Source organism: Erinaceus europaeus, chromosome 7 (genome assembly GCF_950295315.1).
Source record: "Erinaceus europaeus chromosome 7, mEriEur2.1, whole genome shotgun sequence".
NCBI classification, from domain to species: Eukaryota; Metazoa; Chordata; class Mammalia; order Eulipotyphla; family Erinaceidae; genus Erinaceus; species Erinaceus europaeus.
This window is the reverse complement of record NC_080168.1, coordinates 38,313,351-38,333,529: the sequence shown is the minus strand read 5'-3', so window position 1 is coordinate 38,333,529 and position 20,179 is coordinate 38,313,351. Positions and strand designations below refer to the sequence as shown.

Below are 20,179 nucleotides of genomic sequence, written 5' to 3'. Positions count from 1 at the left end.
AAAGTGGTGAACTTGCCTTCCCTCTATGTTGACGAATACCCTTCCACAGAGGCTTTAAGACAGAATCAAAAGACTCAATACCATAAGGAGTTGCTGCTTCAGCCAAGGCAGCAATGGCCAAAGCGCTAATGGTCCGAACTTTCTGCTGCTCATCCACAAGACCTATTAATACCAAGCACATATTTTAGCTAAACATTACCTTTCACAGTAGCATCCAAAGCCCAACACTATTATTTAACCATTTAAGTCAAACTACAAAATCTATTCACATTAAAGTCATGCTATACTCAACATGAACCGCAGCCTACTACTAGGTACTAGAAATGATATGGCATTTATATACTTAAAGACATTCCACTTATTTCTTCACACTGCAACACCCAATTTCAGGACACCTGTCTTTTTCTTTTTGTTTTAACCAGACCACTGTTCAGCTCTGGCTTATGGTGGGCAGGGGACTGAACCTGGAACTTTGTAGCAGCAGGCATGAGAATCTCTTTGCATAGCCATTATGCTGTCTACACCCACCCTGACATCTGTCTTTAACAGGAAGGCAAAGACAGGATTAAGCCCCAAGTCTCCACCTGCAGTGGGAAGGCTGCTTCTTGAACAGTGTTTCAGGTTTTCCTCCTCCTCTCCTCTCAATTTGTTGCTTTCCAATAAATCACTAAGTAAAACTTTAAAAAATAACGAGGCCAGGAGGTGGCACACATAGCTCATGTTACAGTACATAAGGACATAGGTTCAGGCTCTCAGCCTCTAACTGCTAGCGGGAAGCTTCAAAATGGTGATGTAGTGCTGCAGGTGTACCTCCCTCCTTCTCACTCCTTTACCTCTCAATTTTTCTCTCAATACAAAGTAAGTGAATAAATATTAAAAAATAATTTAAAAAATACATGTAAGACAAAGTAACTTACCATGCTCAATGATTTCAACTAAACTTCTGAGATGTGGCAAGATGGCACAGCCCATGAGAATAGCTATCTGTTGGACAATCTTAATACCAGTGTGTCTTGCTTGCCAGGACTTCTTGCTTTTGCACACAGCTTTTAAAAAAGGCAACAATGAAGGAATGCCCAGTGCAGAGGCTACAACTGCAAAAGCTCTAGCTGTTGTGTTACGAACATACTCATCCATGTTATCTATGTCAGGTCGCATAGTAGAGATCATAGTAGCTAAACCAGCAGCCTAAAATGAAAATAAAATTCAATCAAGAGTTGATAGGACAGTAAATCATTCCCATCTGACAACTGATAATCCCATCAAGAGAAAATAATTTCTTCCTGGGAAAGCTACCTTTGCCAAATTAGAAATAATCTCTCGGCCTTCCACTCTAGCATAGTAGTCTTCATCAATCAGCAATGGTTCGATGACCACAAGGATCTAAAAGAAAAAAAAAAGAATGTTAAGTGAGATAAGTCAGAAAGACAAGTATGGGATGATCCCATTCATAAGCAGAAGTTGAGGAAGAAACACAGAAAGGGAAACTCAAAGGAGAATCTGAGTTTCAATAAGTCATCAATGTAAAAATCTCTGGATAGAGGGTGAGGGTAGATGTTCAGCTTCACAGTGGAGGGGAGGGACACAAACCCTTGCTGACAGAGAAGGTGTCAATATACGCTCCTATTAACTTTTAGTTTCACAAGTCACTATTGAAAGTTTTTTAAGGGGGTCAGGCAATAGTGCAGTGGGTTAAGCGCACGTGGTGCGAAGCACCAAGAACCAGCTCCCCACCTGCAGGGGAGTCACTTCACAGGCAGAAAACAGGTCTGCAGATGTCTCTTTCTCTCCCCCCATCTTCCCCACCTCTCTCCATTTCTCTGTCCTGTCCAACAATGATGACATCATCAACAACAACAATAAAAAACAAGGGCAACAAAAGGGAAAATAAATAATAATAAAACAGTACTCTCACTCACTCCAAAGCTAACCTTATGAAAACAAGGACAGCAAAAACTGAATAAGGGAACGAGGCTGGCATACTTTAAGGATGACTCTTTAGTCACTATCAGCTGGGGCCCTAATTGGGGTGTCCTGAGATTCCCAAACAGACATGATGGGCCTAGACCTCGAATAAATCCCTCTCTCCATTGTTACCAGTCATTTCTATCAGGAACAACACAATAGGTCCTTTGCCCACAGGACCTTGCCCTCAAATTGAATCAACAACAGTAGAGAATGTTCCATCCTCCCTTTGGAGGATGGACAACATACTCTATGCTACACCTGAGAAGATGATGGGTCGATGTTGAGGCAGCTTGGAATGTTCCTACTCATGACAACAGAATGTGAGCTCAGATCTACAGGATACAGAGGTCACACAGGCTCCTAAACTGAATATGGGCCCTAGATCACATCCAATCGATGGGGTCTACAGTCAACAATATTTATACACCTTTTATTAGGGAGATACTCTCTTCCCTAATCCAGCTTTCTGGCTCTTTTGCAGCCATGACATCATCTCCCCAGACAATAACTTGGATCCATATGCTTATCAAATTTCAGGCTGGGGGAAAAAGGAAAAACAAACAAACAAACAAAAACCACCAGTATAGCCACAGGCCCTCTGGAATATAACTAAAATATGCCTATTAGCTATCAACAAAAAGGACCCCCCCCCCCCAACTCTTCGTCTGCACTATTCCAGCCTTTAGATCCACGATTGGTCAACAATTTGTTTGACATTGTATGTTAACTCTCTTCAGCCACCAGGTTACAGATGCTAGCATGATGCTGACCATGCTTCCCTGGACATACAACCCCCCACCAATGTGTCCTGGAGCTCTAATTCCCCAAGAGCCCTTCCCTATTAGGGAAAGAGAAAGACACGCTGGGAATATGGATTGACCTGTCAACACCTATGTTAAGCAGGGAAGTAATTACAGAAGCCAGACCTTCCACCTTCTGTATCCCACAATGACCTTGGGTCCATATTCCCAGAGGGTTAAAGAACAGGAAAGCTATCAGGGGAGGGGATGGGATATGGAGTTCTGGTGGTGGGAATTGTGCGGAGTTGTACCCCCTCTTATCCTATGGTTTAGTCAATGTTTCCTTTTCATAAATAAAAAATAAAAAAAACATTGGCCAAGAAAAAAAAAATAATAAAATTTTAAATAAAAAAAGAAGTTATATTTTCATCTCAATTACAGACTTTATAAATATCAGGACTACTATAACCAAGGGACAAATTAAGAATTTTAATCACACAATTTCAAGTCTGTCAAATTAATAATTGCAGTAAATTATTAATCACACAAACTCACATTTAATTCAATACTAAATACATCTGTGACCCAGTTCTAGTACTATAAAAAGATGGTCCTATGGCGCAAAACACAAGGACCGGCATAAGGATCCACGTTCAAGTCCCCAGCTCCCCACCTGCAAGGGAGTCATTTCACAGGCGGTCTTCAGTGTAGGTCAGTAGGTCAGTAGGTCTTCAGTGTAGGTCAGTAGGTCTTCAGGTGTGTCTATCTTTCTCTCCCCCTGTCTTCCCCTCCTCTCTCTATTTCTCTCTGTCCTATCCAACAACAATGACATCAATAACAACAACAATGAATCAACAAGGACAACAAAAAGGGAATAAAAAAAAATAGATGGTCCTAAACACTAACTTGCATGGTACAAAAACATTTACATTTTCTCATCCTAATTCAAGAGGGCAGATGTAGGTACATAATGGTTATGCAAAAAGACTCGAGGCTCCAAAGTCCCAGGTTCAATCCGCAGTAGCACCATAAGCTGGACCTTAGCAGTGCACTGACAAGGAAGTGGGGTGGTGGTGGGAGGAGGAGGAGGAGGAGGAGGAGGAGGAGGAGGAGGAGGAGGAGGAGGAGGAGGAGGAGGAGAAAAAGACCTCACCTCTCCAGGGCCCTGCCCCACTTGGGAAAGATATAAACAGGCTAGGGGGATGGATCCACCTGCCAAGACCCATGTCCAGAAAGCAATTACAGAAGCCAGAACTCCCACCTTCTCCTCCTCAAAAAGAATTGTCCATACTTCCAGTGGGGGAGAAATGTTAGGAGAACATACTTAAAGGGCTATGAAACCCAATTCCATCAGGACCCAGTGAGAGAAAAGGAAAAAAGGACAAACACTAAGAAGCAGTAATAGGTACAGGTCTGATTTAGAAAGGAAGAGGGGGGGAGTCGGGCTGTAGCGCAGCGGGTTAAGCGCAGGTGGCGCAAAGCACAAGGACCGGCATAAGGATCCCGGTTCGAACCCCGGCTCCCCACCTGCAGGGGAGTCGCTTCACAGGCGGTGAAGCAGGTCTGCAGGTGTCTATCTTTCTCTCCTCCTCTCTGTCTTCCCCTCCTCTCTCCATTTCTCTCTGTCCTATCCAACAACAACAACAACAATAATAACTACAACAATAAAACAACAAGGGCAACAAAAGGGAATAAATAAAATATTAAAAAAAAAAAAAGAAAGGAAGAGGGGGCAGAACCACAGAAATAGACAAAAATATACAGATAGTTATAGAAATTAAATAATCAACCCATTATCTGTGACCTTGGGACAACCAGTGCAGTTTCCAATGGGGAGAATAGGGACAGAGAACTCTAGGGGTGGAAACTGTGGGATTTTAAATTGTAAAAAAAAAAAAAAAAAAAAAAAAAAGGTGGTGGCATGGATGAAGTGTTGGACTCAGCCTGAGGTACTGAATTAGATGCCCAGCATCACTTATGTCAGAATAATCTTGTGGTTATCTCTCTCCCTTTTTTAATAAGTAACTACATCTAAATAAATAAGTAAACATAAAAGGGATCTTAAAGACCATGAAAACTTCATAGTAACTCTGAATGTCTGTGCAAGGGGTGTAACTTCCCTTTATATTGTGCACATATAAAAACACTGGCTGCTCGAAATCCTAAAATCACAAACACACATATACTTCTAAAGGAAAAAAAAATCATCTCTTTTTTATTAAAGTACTGAATTTATTAGAAACACTACTTAAGAGAACTAACCTTGTGCACATATGGACGAACTAAGTCATCAAGTTTGTATAATATTCTATCGATAACTTTCACAAGTAAGTGGCGCTCTTGATCCTCAAGTGTAGGTGACATCAGTAAAGGAAGAATCTGATTAAATAAAGGTCCAGCTCCAAATTCACGGGCTTTATCAGTTATCTGACGTAGTGCTGCCTGGAGAGAGAAGGGGGGGTCAAAGGCAAACAGGGTTATTTACTGCTGGGGCTTGGTGTCGGCAATACAAATTCAGTGCTCCTGGCAGCCAGTTTTTCTCCCATTCTATCTTATTAGATAAGACAGAGAAATTGAGAGGGGAGGCGGAAGAAAAGAGATGCCTACAGGACTGCTTCACCACTCATGAAGTATATCCCCCCCCCCCCCCCCCCCCGCAAGCCTTGAACACAAGTCTTTGGGCATGGTAAAGTATGCATGCAAACCAGGTGTGCTACCTCCCAGCCTCTAGTGAGCACTCTTTTCTTCTTTTTTTTTTTTAAATATTTATTTTATTTATTTATTCCCTTTTGTTGCCCTTGTTGTTTTATTGTTGTAGTTATTATTGTCGTCGTTGTTGGATAGGACAGAGAGAAATGGAGAGAGGAGGGGAAGATAGAGAGGAGGAGAGAAAGATAGACACCTGCAGACCTGCTTCACCGCCTGTGAAGCGACTCCCCTACAGGTGGGGAGCCGAGGTTCGAACCGGGATCCTTATGCCGGTCCTTGGAGCACTCTTTTCTTCTAATTAAACAATTTGAAGAACACATTACTCCATGACTTTTAATGTTTTAGCATAAACTTCATAGACATTTTTACAGAGTAACTCCATCAAAATCAATCTGAAGTTTGAACTCAAAAGATAGAAGTCGATACTTTCAATTAATTTACAAGAAGTAATTTAGTAAAACAAGGAGAACTCGAATATACTTTCAAGTCACATTTGAGGCTAGCATAACTTCTCACATAGTGACCTTGGAATCTTTATTGTATTTTAAATCTTGATAATAACATAATCTAATGAAGGGTATTTACCTTTCTCATTGGAGGTGTTCCATTTTTAATTTTTAAAAGTAACTTCATTATTTTTCTTTCTTTTTGCTCTTCTGGACTAAGTGTTGATTCATCAACATCAACCTAAGAGTATAAAGAAGTATGTCTTAGTATCAACTGAAGTATTATTTATAACTTCGCAATAAAATGTAATTCTTTTTTGCACAGGCCACTTACCAAAAGCTTATCAAAGTACTGGATATCATCAGGTTTTAAAAATGGAAGATTTCCAGATGGTTGGTCATTAACACTTTTCATAGTCCTATCTTCAGTTTGCATGTGAAATCCAGTCATTCCGCCCAAAGGTGTTGGAGTTGCTGTCAGTTTTCGAGCTGGAGTCCGAATAGGAACATATCCAGCTGGAGGTGGGAGTACCTAATGCATTAAAAAGATGTGGTAAAAATTTTCCTGAGTAACGTGTTTGCACTTAAAAGTATTTTAGCTTATAACCACAAACCTTTTTGCTTACATGAAGGCAAAAATTACTATCCCGTTCTACTTTATTTAAAAGCTTAAAATGTATATGAAAATACCTACCTACTAATTAAAATAAAATTCAAAGTAATATAATATTTTTTTATTTTAATCAGAGGACTGCTCAACTCTGGCTTACTGTGGGACAGGGGGCTGAACCTGGGACTTAGGTGGCCTAGGCATGAAGATCTTTGTGCATGATCATCCTGCTGTCTTCCCCTACCCAATACACAGGTATTTAAAGGTGTTTTCATCAGGAATTTAAGACATCCATGTAAATTCCCACCCTGTAGTAGCCTAGAAGGTGGTAATAACTGCTTCAAGCAATATACAAAGGCAGAAACGGATCTTTTTCATAAATGACACCAGACAGTGTAGGCTGCAATCCTGGTAATGACACCAGCTATGCGACTACAGAAAATGCTGAATTTCAAAGTCAACTTCAAGTTGCTGTGGCCAAAAGAATATCCTCTGGCTGGCTAGATAGTTCATGGGCAGGATATTTGTACTGATATGTGAGCTCTACATAAAGGTCCTATGACAACAGAGGAAGCCTTACCTCTCTCTCTGAGTGAGAAAGTGGTCCAGGATGGCCCAGAAAGTGGCAAAGTAGCTAAACTGTTGGATTTGCAAGTATGAGACGCAAGTCAATCCCTAGCATCATATGTACCAGAGTGATACCCTGGTTCTCTTTCTCTAGATCTCACAAATAAGTATATTTCCCCCTAATTTTTCTCTAATTTTGTTACTGGATAGAGAAAAAGAGAGACTGTGGGGGAGATAGAAAGGGAAAGACAGGGAGTTGGTGGTAGTGCAGCGGTTAAGTGCACGTGGCGCAAAGTACAAGGACCAGCCTAAGGATCCCGGTTGGAGCCCCCAGCTCCCCACTTGCAGAAGAGTCACTTCACAGGTGGTGAAAGCAGGTCTGCAGGTATCTATCTTTCTTTTCCCTTTCTGTCTTTCCCTCCTCTCTCCATTTCTCTCTATCCTATCCAACAATGACAATAATAACAACAACAATAGTAACTACAACAATAAAACAAGCAACAAAAGGGAATTAAAAAAAAAAAAAAAAAAGGAAAACACAGAGAACACACATTATCATGCCAAGGACCTGGATTCAAGCCCTTGGTCCCCAGCTACAGTACGAAAGTCTCACAAGCAGTGGAACTACGTTGTATATGTCTCCTCTCTCCCTATTTTTTTCAATCTCTACCAAGGAGAAAAGAAAAAAATCAGTGGAGTCATCTTCAGGCAGAGTACCTGCAATAACCTTGGTGGCAATAGGGAAAAGAAAAAAAAAGCTATGTTTGATTGCTTACTCTTGTAATAGATACCTGCAGGTAGGGACCAGTGGCTTGAACCTGGGTCCTTCTACACTGTGATGTGTGTGCTTAACCAGGTGCGCCACCAATAAATATATCTTAAAAGAAGAAAAAAAAAGAAAAGTGGCCCACTATGATGCTATGTATGATATGTATGATGCCCTGGTTCCACAAAAAGGAAGGAGACAGAGGGACATTCATTTTCACTAGCAATTCATAAACTTAAAACATACAAAACCTTGTGAGGCTCTAAGTAAAACACCTTTGGTCTTTAAAAAAGAAAAAGAAAGGGGAGTCAGGCGGTAATGCACTGGGTTAGGCACAGGTGGTGCAAAGTGCAAGGACCAGAGTAAGGATCCTGGTTTAAGTCCCCGGTTCCCCACCTGCAGGGGAGTCGCTTCATAGGCAGTGTCTATCTTTCTCTCCCCGTTTTCGCCTCCTCTCTCCCCCTCTCTATTTCTCTCTGTCCTATCCAACAAAGACATCAATAATAACTACAACAATAAAACAACAAGGGTAACAAAAGGGAATAAATAAGTGCTAAAAAATGAGAAAGAAGGGGGTAGACGGTAGTGCAGCGGGTTAAGCACACGAGGCACAAAGCACCAGGTCCGGCGTAAAAAATCCTGATTCGAGCCCCCGGCTCCCCACCTGCAGGGGAGTCACTTCATAGGCTGTAAAACAGGTCTGCAGGTGTCTTATCTTTCTCTCCCCGTCTTCCCCTCCTCTCTCCATTTCATTCTGTCCTACCAACAACAACAGCCATGGCAACAAAATGGGAAAAATGGCCTCCAAGAGCAGTGGATTCACAGAGCAGGCACCAAGCCCAGCAATAACCCTGGAGGCCCCCCCCCAAAAGAAAGAAAGAAAGAAAGAGAAAGAAAGAAAGAAAGAAAAAAAGAAAGAAAGAAAGAAAGAAAGAAAGAAAGAAAGAAAGCTTAGTCCTAGGACTCAGTGAACAGGTAAAGCAAAAACGTATTCCACAGCCCTAAGGCAGGGGTGTCCAAGTATGGTCCTGAGACTTCTCACCTTCCACAAAACTTCAACTATTCCTTTCTCTTCATCTCCATCATCATTATTTTTCAAACTAAAATATACTTGGAAAAAAATGAAAATAACTTTAAGAGCTGTTTTATTAAAGAAAAAAAAATGTAAAATAAAATTCACATCACATTTTAAACAACACATTCATATAAACTTATTTTACCTTGTATCCTTCTGGGAACATAGCATCTAATTCTTCATCAGAAAGGGGGCGATTTCTCTCATCAATTTCTCTCTCCCACCGCCACGCCTGAAGCTGTTCAGGAGTCATACTCATTATATGACCTACCAAAAAAGCAAATTTCTATATAATTTATGGTGTAATGGATGAATATAGGACAATTAAGATCAACTCTAGTATTTAAATGCTCTCAATACAAACTAAAACCAAGAACTCTTATGTCTTATATTTCTTATAAAAAACAAAAAAGTTTTTTTTTTCCCCTTTACTTATGAATGAGTGAGAGAGGAGACCAAGAGTCAGAATATCACTCTGGAACATGTGATGACAAGGATCAAATTTGGAACTTCTTAATTGGGTATCCAATTTTTTTTTTTTTTTTTTAATCAGCGCACTGCTCAGCTCTGGCTTATGGTGGTGCAAGGGACTGAACCTGAGACTTTGGAGCCTCTGGCTCAAGAGTCTCTTTACATACCATTATGCTATCTACCCCTGCTCAACAGTTTTTGATAGTACACAGGAAACCATGAAAATAATCTTCAAAATACTTCCATCATAAAAATTAGTGATTTCCAGTAAGAGCTCATACCTGGAGTAGGGGTGGCCATGTTCATGGCTGGTGTGCCAATTGGTGTTTTTCCAGGGGTCAGAACAGGAGTGCTTCCACCCATCTGACTAGCAGGTGTTTCATCCCAACGTGACTTTCTTTTACTGGCTCCAGGAGTTGGTGTTTCACCAATTGAGTCTCCACCTCTATCTGTCCGAGGAGTCTCAGCCCATCCACTTCCATGCCCAGGAGTATCTTTAAAGAGAAAGAATTAACATATATAGAATTTTAACATCTGTACAAAAATTACTATTTTAAAATAGATAAAATGCTCAATCTGATGAAGTTCAAGAGCAGAATCAGCCTAAAAGTTTTAATGCTCCATTTTAATGTAAAAGTTTTAATGCTCCATTTTAGACTGCCTATTTGTATTTATTCACTACTTTGTCTCTTTTCTTCTGATTCCAACAGTACTACATAGTAACTGAGAAACAGGAAAACAAGAGTGAAGTTCCAGCCACCAATATCTGTTGAGACGTGCTCCCTGGTGGTCTAGTGGTTAGGATTCAGCGCTCTCACCAATATCTGTTGAAAGAAACCACTATACTTTGAGGCACTTTTCATTTTCTCATATTGTTGAGATTAGTCTGCATTTAGAAATCTGTGCTGTGGGAGTCGGGCGGTAGCGCAGCAGGTTAAGCGCAGGTGGCACAAAGCACAGGGACCAGCGTAAGAATCCTGGTTCGAACCCCTGTCTCGAACCTGCAGGGGAGTCGCTTCACAAGCGGGGACACAGGTCTGCGCAGGTGTCTATCTTTCTCTCCTCCTCTCTGTCTTTCCCTCCTCTCTACATTTCTCTCTGTCCTATCCAACAATGATAGCAATAACAACAATAACTACAACAACAAGGGCAACAAAAGGGAAAATAAATATTAAAAATTTTTAAAAATAAACATTTCATTTAAAAATAATCTGTGCTGTTCCTTTCAATCACATTCAAAACATTCCCGTATTAAAAATCTGTATTAAATGTCTGTTTAGTGTACTATTAAATACTAAGTTAGGCTCATCTCACAGGGAGTTAATGAAATGCAACTAGTTTACACAAAAAGAAAAGACTGGGAGTCAGGCAATAGTGCAGGTCAAGCGCACATAGTGTGAAGCACAGGGACCTGAATCCCCACCTGCAGGAGCACTTCACAAGCAGTGAAGCAGGTCTGCAGGTGTCTCTCATTCTCTCCCCGTCTTCCCCTCCTTTCTCCATTTCTCTCTGTCGCATCTAACAATGACGATATCAACAACAATAATAAAACAAGGGCAACAAAAAGGGGGGGGGAATAATTTTTAAAATAATTTATAAAAATGAAAAAAAAAGAAAAGACTTCGATAAATTTAGAAGAACAGGTTACCAGAATTTGGGAAGAGGAAAGGAGTTAACGGATAAAGTCTCCAACTGGAAAAAGATAGCAAGATTCTAAAAATGCTGGGGATAGCTGAAAAACATTCACATTCACACACACACATATACACAAACATACATATAGTGATGGTACTTAATGGTAAGTGTACACTAAAAGAAAATGCTAAAAATGGCAAATTTGGGGGGTCGGGCTGTAGCGCCGCAGGTTAATTGCACATGGTGCAAAACTCAAGCATCGGTGCAAGGATCCCGGTTTGAGTCCCCTGCACCCCATCTGCGGGGGGGGGGGGGGGGGAGGGGTACAGGCAGTGAAGCAGGTCTGCAGGTGTCTTATCTTTCTCTCCTCATCTCTGTCTTCCCCTCCTTTCTCCATTTCTCTGTCCTATCCAGCAACATCATCATCATCAACAACAATAACCACAGCAATGATAAAAACAACAAGGGCAACAAAAAAGAAAAATAAGTATTTTTAAAATGGCAAATTTGGGGCCATTTTGTGGCATACCCAGCTGACCCCCACCTGCGGGGGGAGGGGGGAAGCTTCATTAATGGTGAAGCAGAGCTCTCTATTACTCTGTCCTATAAGAGGGGGGACACGACGACTTTACATATAATTATACCACAATAAAAAGCAAAAGGTTATGATCTCCAAACCTACTTTTCCCTAATGTTCTTCCTAAATTAAGGCTCGAATTTCTACAAAAGGATGAGCTGCTCAGTCCTCTGTCCTCAAACAGCTGGTTAATTATTTTTTAAATGTTTATTTATTCCCTTTTGCTGCCCTTGTTTTATTGTTGCAATTATTGTTGTTGTTGATGTCATCATTGTTGGATAGGACAGAGAGAAATGGAGAGAGATGGGGAGATAGAGAAGGGGAGAGAAAGATATAGACACCAGCAGACCTGCCTCATCGCTTGTGAAGCAACTCCCCTGGCAGATTGGGAGCCGGGGGCTCAAACCGGGATCCTTACGCCGGTCCTTGCACTTTGCTCCATGTACACTTAAACCACTGCACTACCGCCCAACTCCCTGGTTAATTATTTTAACCTACCTACCCAGGCTATAGTGAGAAGATTTCAGCATATAACCAAACCACTCAAGTCAACACCACCCAAACTCCACCAATAGTACCTCTTTCTGTTTTGGGGGTCTCATCCCATCTGTTTTTACGAGCACTGGAAGTTGCACCTCCATGACCTGGTGTTGCATGGCCTGGTGTATCACCTCGCCCAGGAGTAGCAGCTCCTGCTGGTGTGTGGCTAGGTGTTGGGTCCCATATTTTTGAGCCTGGGGTTGCTCCAGGAGTCTCACTTCCTTTTGCACGACCTGGTGTCTCATCCCACCTTAGAGAAGGAGTATGTCCAGGGGTCTTCACAAAGCAAAAACAAAATTATTAAATTTTTTTTTTCTTTTTATACATTGAAAGTTATTGTCCTGCTTAAAACACTGCTGCTTTCGAAAATTAAGATCCCTACCTTAAAGTAAATACATGTATGATTCAAATAATTTGTGCCAGAAAATAAAGAAATATAAAAGAAAAAAATATTTTAAAGGAAGGATACTCAGAAGTAGTATGTTTAACAAAGAAAGGAAGAGAAGACAGGACCATAGGGGAAAATGAGCAAATATAAATATATAGAGAAATAATAGTCAACCCTATCAGTGACCTTGGGACAACTACTGCAGTTTCCAATGGAGGGAATGGGAATGCAGAACTCTGTGGTAGGAAAGGTGTGGAATTATACCCATTACCTTATAATTTTGTAAATCAATATTAAATCATCAATAGTTTTAAAAAAATTTTTAATTATCTTTATTTACTTACTAGACACAGACAGAAACAGAGTGGGAAGGGGATGATAGAGAGGAAGAGAGACAGAGACATCTGCAGCACTACTTCACCACTTGCAGGTGGGAACCAGAGGCTTGAGCCTTGGTCCTCATACACTGTAACATGTGCGCTTAACCACGTGTGCTACCCCTGGCCCCTAGTATTTTATTTATATATATATATATTTTTTTAATTTTTTAATTTATTTATTGGATAGAGACAGCCAGAAATTTAGAGGGAAGAGGGAGATAGAAAGAGAGGGAGACAGAGAGACACACCTGCATCCCTGCTTCACCAATTGTGAAGCTTTCCCCCTGCAGGTGGGGACCAAGAACTTGAACCTGGGTCCTTGCACATTGTAATGTGTTTCCTCAACCAGGTGCACCACCACCCAGCCCCTAGTTGTTGTTAAAGACATAGAGAGATGTAAGACCTCTGCAAAGAGAAAATACCACGAGGATACAGAACAAAGGCAGAGATCTCAAGGTCACCATTAGACATCAACCCTCCTGCCACTTTGATCAGGGACTAGAACTCTCCAGAACTGTGAGAAAATAAATGTTAAGCTGTTGTTTTCGCCGGGCTGGCTTCACGGGCGGATAACAGACGACCAGGGACTCATGGTTGAGCTAAAGGCAGTATCTCTTTATTCATGCAGGACACAGCACAATCTAGGCTGAGCTAAGCTAAACTAAAGGTACCGTAAAACTCACAATGCTGTCTTTATATATATTTGCCAAGTAGGGTGGAAACAGGATGTGACAGAGAGGGTGGAGAGAAAAGTGACTGGTGAAAATCAGACTGTGACAAGGAGAGGATCAGGGTGTGACAAGGAGAGGGGGTGGAGCAGGCGAGAATTCTATCATTGAACCACTAATGCCCTAGAGGGAGGGTGGTGCTTGTTAACATCGGTTATGTAAATAGAATGAAGTGGTTATGTAAATAGAATAGTGTTAAGCAGGGGGGATTTAAACCAAATGAAACAGAAGGGGTCTCATGCATACCAACATTAAGCCACTCAGTCTGGAAATCTTATAATGGCAAGATGAACAGACTCAACTCCGCATAAGGAAAAAAAATTTAAATAGGAGTAACAAAAAATAAAATTATCAAAAGTAATAAATGATAATTTAAAAAAAAATTTTTTAATTACCCTATGTCCAGGGAGGTGGCATAGTGGATAGGTACAGCTCTAGACTTTGATGCATGAGACCCCACATCTGGTCACCCAGTATACATGCCAGAGTAATGGTCTGGTTCCCTCTCATATTAAGAAATCTTTAAATAAAAAAGGGGGGAGGGGTGTTCAGCCCAGAAAGTGTCACAGCAAGTGTAACACTGGATTAGTGAGTGTGAATCTGAACCCTGGCATCACATGTGCCAGAGTGATACTCTGGTTTTTCTCCCACCCCCATTAGTAAGTAAATAAATGAATCTTTTTGTGTGTGTGGGAATCCCAGGACTCCCCGACTAGGGCCCCATGAATTTTTTTTTTTTTAATCACCTCTGCTTGATCCCAACTTGACAATTTTTTGGGAGTGGCACCAGGCGTCTGGTCAGCTGTCTGGTCCCAGCGACGTTTTCGCTTTGAGGGAGGTTGGGAAGCTGCTGCTCCATTGACGACTTTCAGTTCTCCAGCTTTAGCTTTTTCTGCTAGTTGTTGTCTAATTTCTCTCTGCAAAAGTTTATCATGAAGCAGTGAGTATTTTTAAGACATTGCCAGTAGATATGATTATTTCTACTTCTTTTGTTTGCTTGTTACTAGAGCACTGCTCAGCTCTGGCTTATGGTGGTATAGGTATGGAACTGGGGACTTTGGAGGCTCAGGCATGAGTGCCTCTTTGCATAACCATAATGATATCTACCCCCACCCCACCCCCACCCCTGCTTGTTCACTTTCTATTTCAATATGACCTTTTGAGGAAAAGTTGATTTTTAGGACTGCTGTTGCCACAGACATATAGTTCCACATTTCCCTAAGACCGGTATCAGTACACCTCACCTTCTCTATCACAGAGAACTCTATTCCCACCATCCCCTCTGTCCAATAGAGGAACAAGCACAAAATTTATAACCCAAAACACCAACTTTACATACACTGAAGCAAAATTCGCCAGTCAATAGCAAAGAAATTTTTCCTTTTTTAGCAAAGATATTTTTTCAATAGAAAATGTTTCCATTAAAAAAAAAATTAGGTAGCTATAGTCCAGGTCCCCTGAGATAGAGCATAGGTTCACCCGTGCCCATAAACTAGGGGAAAAATATATACCTGAAAGCAGAAGTACACAAGAGCATGCAGGAAATACCCCCCCAACACTTCATCTGCACTATTCCAGTCTTTAGGTGTCCATGATTGTTCAACAATTTGTTTGGCTTTGTATGTTAACTCTCTTTTCAGCCACCAGGTTCCGGATGCCAGCAAAATGCTGACCAGACTTCCCTGGACAGACGACCCCATCAATGTGTCCAGAGCTCTACTTCCTCAGAGTCCCACCCTACTAGGGAAAGAAAGAGGCAAACTGGGAGTATGGATCGACCAGTCAACACCCATGTTCAGTGGGGAGGCAATTACAGAAGCCAGACTTCCACCCTCTGCAACCCACAACGACCCTGGATCCATACTCCCAGAGAGATAGAGAATGGGAAGGCTATCAGAGGAGGGGATGGGATATGGAGATTGGGTTATGGGAATTGTGTGGAATTTTACCCCTCTTATTCTATGGTTTTGTTAATGTTTCCTTTCTTAAATAAAAAAAATAGGGTTTGGGGAGTCAGTCAGGCAGTAGCGCAGTGGGTTAAGCGCACATGGCGCAAAGTGTGAGGGCTGGCATATGAATCCCGGTTGCAGCCCCCAACTCCCCACTTGCAGGGGAGTCACTTCACAAACAGTGAAGTAGGTCTGCAGGTGTCTATCTTTCTCTCCCCCCCTGCCTTTCCCTCATCTCTGCACATTTCTGTCTTATCCAACATCAATAACAACTATAACCATAATTTTAAAAATTAGGGTTTGTTTAAAACTCACAGTGATATATAATTAAGACTATGTAGGCAAGGAAAGTAGCATACATGTGAAGTCCATGCTTTGAATATGTAAGGAAGGCCCTGGGTTCAATTCCCAGCACCACAAATGAGCAAACATGCTACGGTTTCTCTCTCATAAATAATTTAAAAGACTATGTAGGGGGCTAGGTGGTAATATACCTAGTTAAGCACATATGTTACAATGCACAGGAACTCAGTTTTAAACCACAGTCCCCACCTGTAGGGGGAAAGCTTTGCAAGTAGTGAAGCAGTGCTGCGCTCTCGCTCGCTCGCTCTCTCTCTCTCTCTCTCTGCCCCTTCCCTCTTGATTTCTGGCTGTATGTATCCAACAAAGATGATTTTTTAAAAATTAAAATAAATAAAGGACTATGTAGGGGTTTGACAGTGGTGTACCTGCTTATGCACATACATTATCATGCATGAGGACCCAGGTTAGAGCCCCACTCCCCACCTGCAGTGGGGAAGCTTCGTAAGTGTTCGAAAAGTAGGTAAGCAGGTGTTTGTCTCTTTCTCTCCACCACTGTTTTCCCTGCCCCTCTCAATCCTCTGTCCTAATAAATGAAAGAAGAAAAAAGGAGGAGAGCAAACAGCATAATGGTCAGAGACTCTCATGTGAGGTGAGGCTAGGATCTGGGTTCAGTCCCCTGCACATCATAAACTAGAGCTCATCAGTGCACTGGTTTAAGGGGGGGAGGGAGTAAAAGAGAAATAAATTATGTAACAAGATAGGAAAACGGCTAAAAATATATACAGTATAACACATAAATATTGCAAGTGATAAATTTATCTCAAACATGTAAAAGTTACAGCCATATTCAACCTAAATGACCTACCATATATGTATAGTAAAGTTATAAATTCTATTAAATTGGAGAGTTAGGAGAATGCATAATGCCTGACACAATGAAGTCCTTGTAACCCCAAAGTCAGAGCTGAGCAGTGCTCTGGTTTAAAAAGCAAAGAGAGGGGAGTTGGGCGGTAGCACAGCGGGTTAAGTGCACATGGTGCAAAGCGCAAGGAACGGTGTAAGGATCCCGGTTTGAGCCCCTGCTCCCCAACTGCAGGGAGTCGCTTCACAGGCGGTGAAGCAGGTCTGCAGGTGTCTATCTTTCTCTCCCCCTGTCTTCCCCATCTCTCTCCATTTCTCTGTCCTATCCAACAACAACATCAATAACAACTACAACAATAAAACAAGGGCAACAAAAGGCAATAAATATTAAAAAAAAAAAAAAAAAAGGAAAGAGACAGGGAAAGAGATCTCAGTATTCTGTAGAACAGCTGGAATTCTTCACACCTCTCCACCCATATCAAAAGTGGACTTTGAATTACAGATTTCTCAAAGAATAAGTTGTTTCTTGGGCATGGGGTAGATAGCTTAATGGCTATACAAAGAGTCTCTCATGCCTAAGGCTCCAAAGTCCCAGGTTCAATCCCCCGTACCACCCTAAACCAGAGCTGAGCAGTGCGCTGGTAAAAAATAATAATAACACCTATGGACATCTAATCTTTGACAAAGGGGCCCAGACTATTACATAGGAAAAGCAGAGTCTCTTCAACAAATGGTGTTGGAAACAATGGGTTGAAACATGCAGAAGAATGAAACTGAACCACTGTATTTCACCAAATACAAAAGTAAATTCCAAGTGGATCAAGGACTTGGATGTTAGACCACAAACTATCAAATACTTAGAGGAAAATATTGACAGAACTCTTTTCTGCATAAATTTTAAAGACATTTTCAATGAAACGAATCCAATTACAAAGAAGACTAAAGCAAGTATAAACCTATGGGACTACATCAAATTAAAAAGCTTCTTCATAGCAAAAGAAACTACTACCCAAACCAAGAGACCCATCACAGAATGGGAGATCTTTACATGTCATACATCAGATAAGAGTTTAATAACCAACATATATAAAGAGCTTGCCAGACTCAACAACAAGACAACAAATAACCCCATCCAAAAATGGGGAGAGGACTTAGACAGAATATTCACCACAGAAGAGATCCAAAAGGCTGTGAAACACATGAAAAAATGCTCCAACTCTCTGATTGTCAGAGAAATGCAAATCAAGACAACAATGAGATACCACTTCACTCCTGTGAGAATGTCATACATCAGAAAAGGTAACAGCAGCAAATGCTGGAGAGGGTGTGGGCTCAAAGGAACCCTCCTGCACTGCTGGTGGGAATGTCAATTGGTCCAACCTCTGTGGAGAACAGTCTGGAGAACTCTCAGAAGGCTAGAAATGGACCTACCCTATGACCCTGCAATTCCCCTCCTGCGGATATATCCTAAGGAACCCAACACATTCACCCTGGAGGTTTTCATAGTCTAATAACTGAGGGTGACTAAAGGGAAAGTTGTAGGGATTTGAAACATATGAGAAAGGAAAACTAAAATTCATTATTTTTAATGAGCAATGGATGGAGATTTGAGGTATAGTTACTTTCATGAACTATATATAGATGTATATTGCATAATAAAGATTTAATTAAAAGTAAAAAAAAAAAAATTATGCACACTTTACCATGTCTAAGAACCCAGGGGAGCCCTGGAGATGGTGCAGTGGGTCAAGCACTGGACTCTCAAGCATGAGGTCCTGAATTCATGCTCCAGTACCCCATGTGCCACAATGTTACTTTGGGTCTCTCTCATTTCCTTTCTTCTTTAAATTTTTATGTCTTTTTTTTTTTTTTGAGGGGATGACTTTGTTTTTAAATAATATACAGAGAGAAATAAAAAAAAAAAAAAGGAGTTTTCTCTTTCCATCAAAAAACCTTTTTTTTTCTTAAAAAACAAAAACAGGGGAGTCGGGTGGTAGCACAGCAGGTTAAGCGCCCATGGCGAGAAGTCCAAGGACTGCCTTAAGGATCCCAGTTCAGCCCCCGGCTCTCCACCTGCAGGGGAGTCGCTTCACAAGTGGTGAAGCAGGTCTGTAAATGTATCTTTCTCTCCCTGTCTTCCCCTCCTCTCTCCATTTCTCTGTCCTATCCAACAATGACATCAATAACATCAAAACAAGGGCAACAAAAGGGAATAAATATTTTTTTAAATATTAAAGGAAAAAAAAAAAGACGGAGGGTGGGGCGGTAGTGCAACAGGTTCATGCACCCGGCGCAAAGCACAAGGACCAGCGTAAGGATCCCGGTTCAAGCCCCCGGCACCCCACCTGCAGCAGGGGTTGCTTCACAGGTGGTGAAGCAGGTCTGCAGGTGTCTTTCTCTCCCCTGCTCTGTCTTTCCCTCCTCTCTCCATTTCTCTCTGTCCTATCCAACATCATCATCATCAATGGCAATAATAACAATAACAATAAGGGCAACAAAATGGGAAAAAACAAGTCTTCAGGAGCAGTGGATTCGTAGTGCAGATTTTCTCTCTGTCCTATCCAATAGCAATGGCAGCAATAACAATAACAGCAAGGGTAACAAAATGAGAAAAATGGCCTCCAAAAGCAGTGGATTGGTAGTGCAGGCACCAAGTCCCAGAAATAAACCTGGAGGCAAAAAAAAAAAAAAGACAAAAGGGGGAGTCGGGCTGTAGCGCAGCAGGTTAAGCGCAGGTGGCGCAAAGCACAAGGACCGGCATAAGGATCCCGGTTCGAACCCCGGCTCCCCACCTGCAGGGGAGTCGCTTCACAGACGGTGAAGCAGGTCTGCAGGTGTCTATCTTTCTCTCCTCCTCTCTGTCTTCCCCTCCTCTCTCCATTTCTCTCTGTCCTATCCAACAACGACAACAACAATAATAACTACAACAATAAAACAAGGGCAACAAAAGGGAATAAATAAATAAAATAAATATTAAAAAAAAAAGACAAAAGGAACCAAGTGGTGCCACACCTAGTTAAGTGCACCTGCTATCATGCTCAACCCCCTGGGTCCCCATTTCTAGGGAAGAAGTTTTACAAGCAGTTATACAAGTAAAATAAGCGTCTCCTTTTCTCTCTCAATCTCTGTTACACACACACATAAACACACCTGGGGTCTAATTCCCAGGGCCACAAAAATATAAGCTATTACTTGTGCAGCATGAACAACAAAAATCATCTCAATTTAGTCTCAAGCATTAACGTGAAGTTGGTACACATACCTCTTCTTTTGTCAAGTGCTGTTCTCTCATTACATCCATATAAGTCCTAGCATTCATTTTGGGATCAGGGGTCTTCCCTCCTGCAGAAAAGAACAGCAACAGGACAAGAGTACAATAAATAAAGGATATTTAAGTTCAACTAATTTATCTGCCCTGCTCTAATATTGTTATTCCATAATAATTTAATTTACTTTTTGATAGAAA

At 41.3% G+C, this 20,179-nt stretch overlaps 1 protein-coding gene across 4 annotated transcripts in view; it reads right to left on the bottom strand.

Annotated features, from left to right (window-relative positions):
• The window catches only part of SF3B1 (splicing factor 3b subunit 1), a 53,250-nt gene that overhangs the window by 14,158 nt on the left and 18,913 nt on the right, over nucleotides 1-20,179 (bottom strand). For 3 of the 4 annotated variants that reach the window (XR_009550675.1, XM_007534419.3, XM_060194212.1), the window contains 11 exons: nucleotides 19,976-20,055; nucleotides 14,347-14,517; nucleotides 12,143-12,380; nucleotides 9,634-9,846; nucleotides 9,027-9,148; nucleotides 6,198-6,395; nucleotides 6,003-6,104; nucleotides 4,971-5,150; nucleotides 1,297-1,383; nucleotides 918-1,188; nucleotides 17-162 (listed from right to left, as the gene is read on the bottom strand). Coding sequence is in view for 2 of the 4 variants with exons in the window: in XM_007534419.3 (XP_007534481.1) it covers nucleotides 17-162; nucleotides 918-1,188; nucleotides 1,297-1,383; nucleotides 4,971-5,150; nucleotides 6,003-6,104; nucleotides 6,198-6,395; nucleotides 9,027-9,148; nucleotides 9,634-9,846; nucleotides 12,143-12,380; nucleotides 14,347-14,517; nucleotides 19,976-20,055 (1,808 nt within the window). In the remaining 2 variants the exon portion in view is untranslated. Of the gene's footprint in view, nucleotides 1-16; nucleotides 163-917; nucleotides 1,189-1,296; nucleotides 1,384-4,970; nucleotides 5,151-6,002; nucleotides 6,105-6,197; nucleotides 6,396-9,026; nucleotides 9,149-9,633; nucleotides 9,847-12,142; nucleotides 12,381-14,346; nucleotides 14,518-19,975; nucleotides 20,056-20,179 lie in introns of those variants that run through there. The other variant, XR_009550676.1, reaches the window with a different exon arrangement.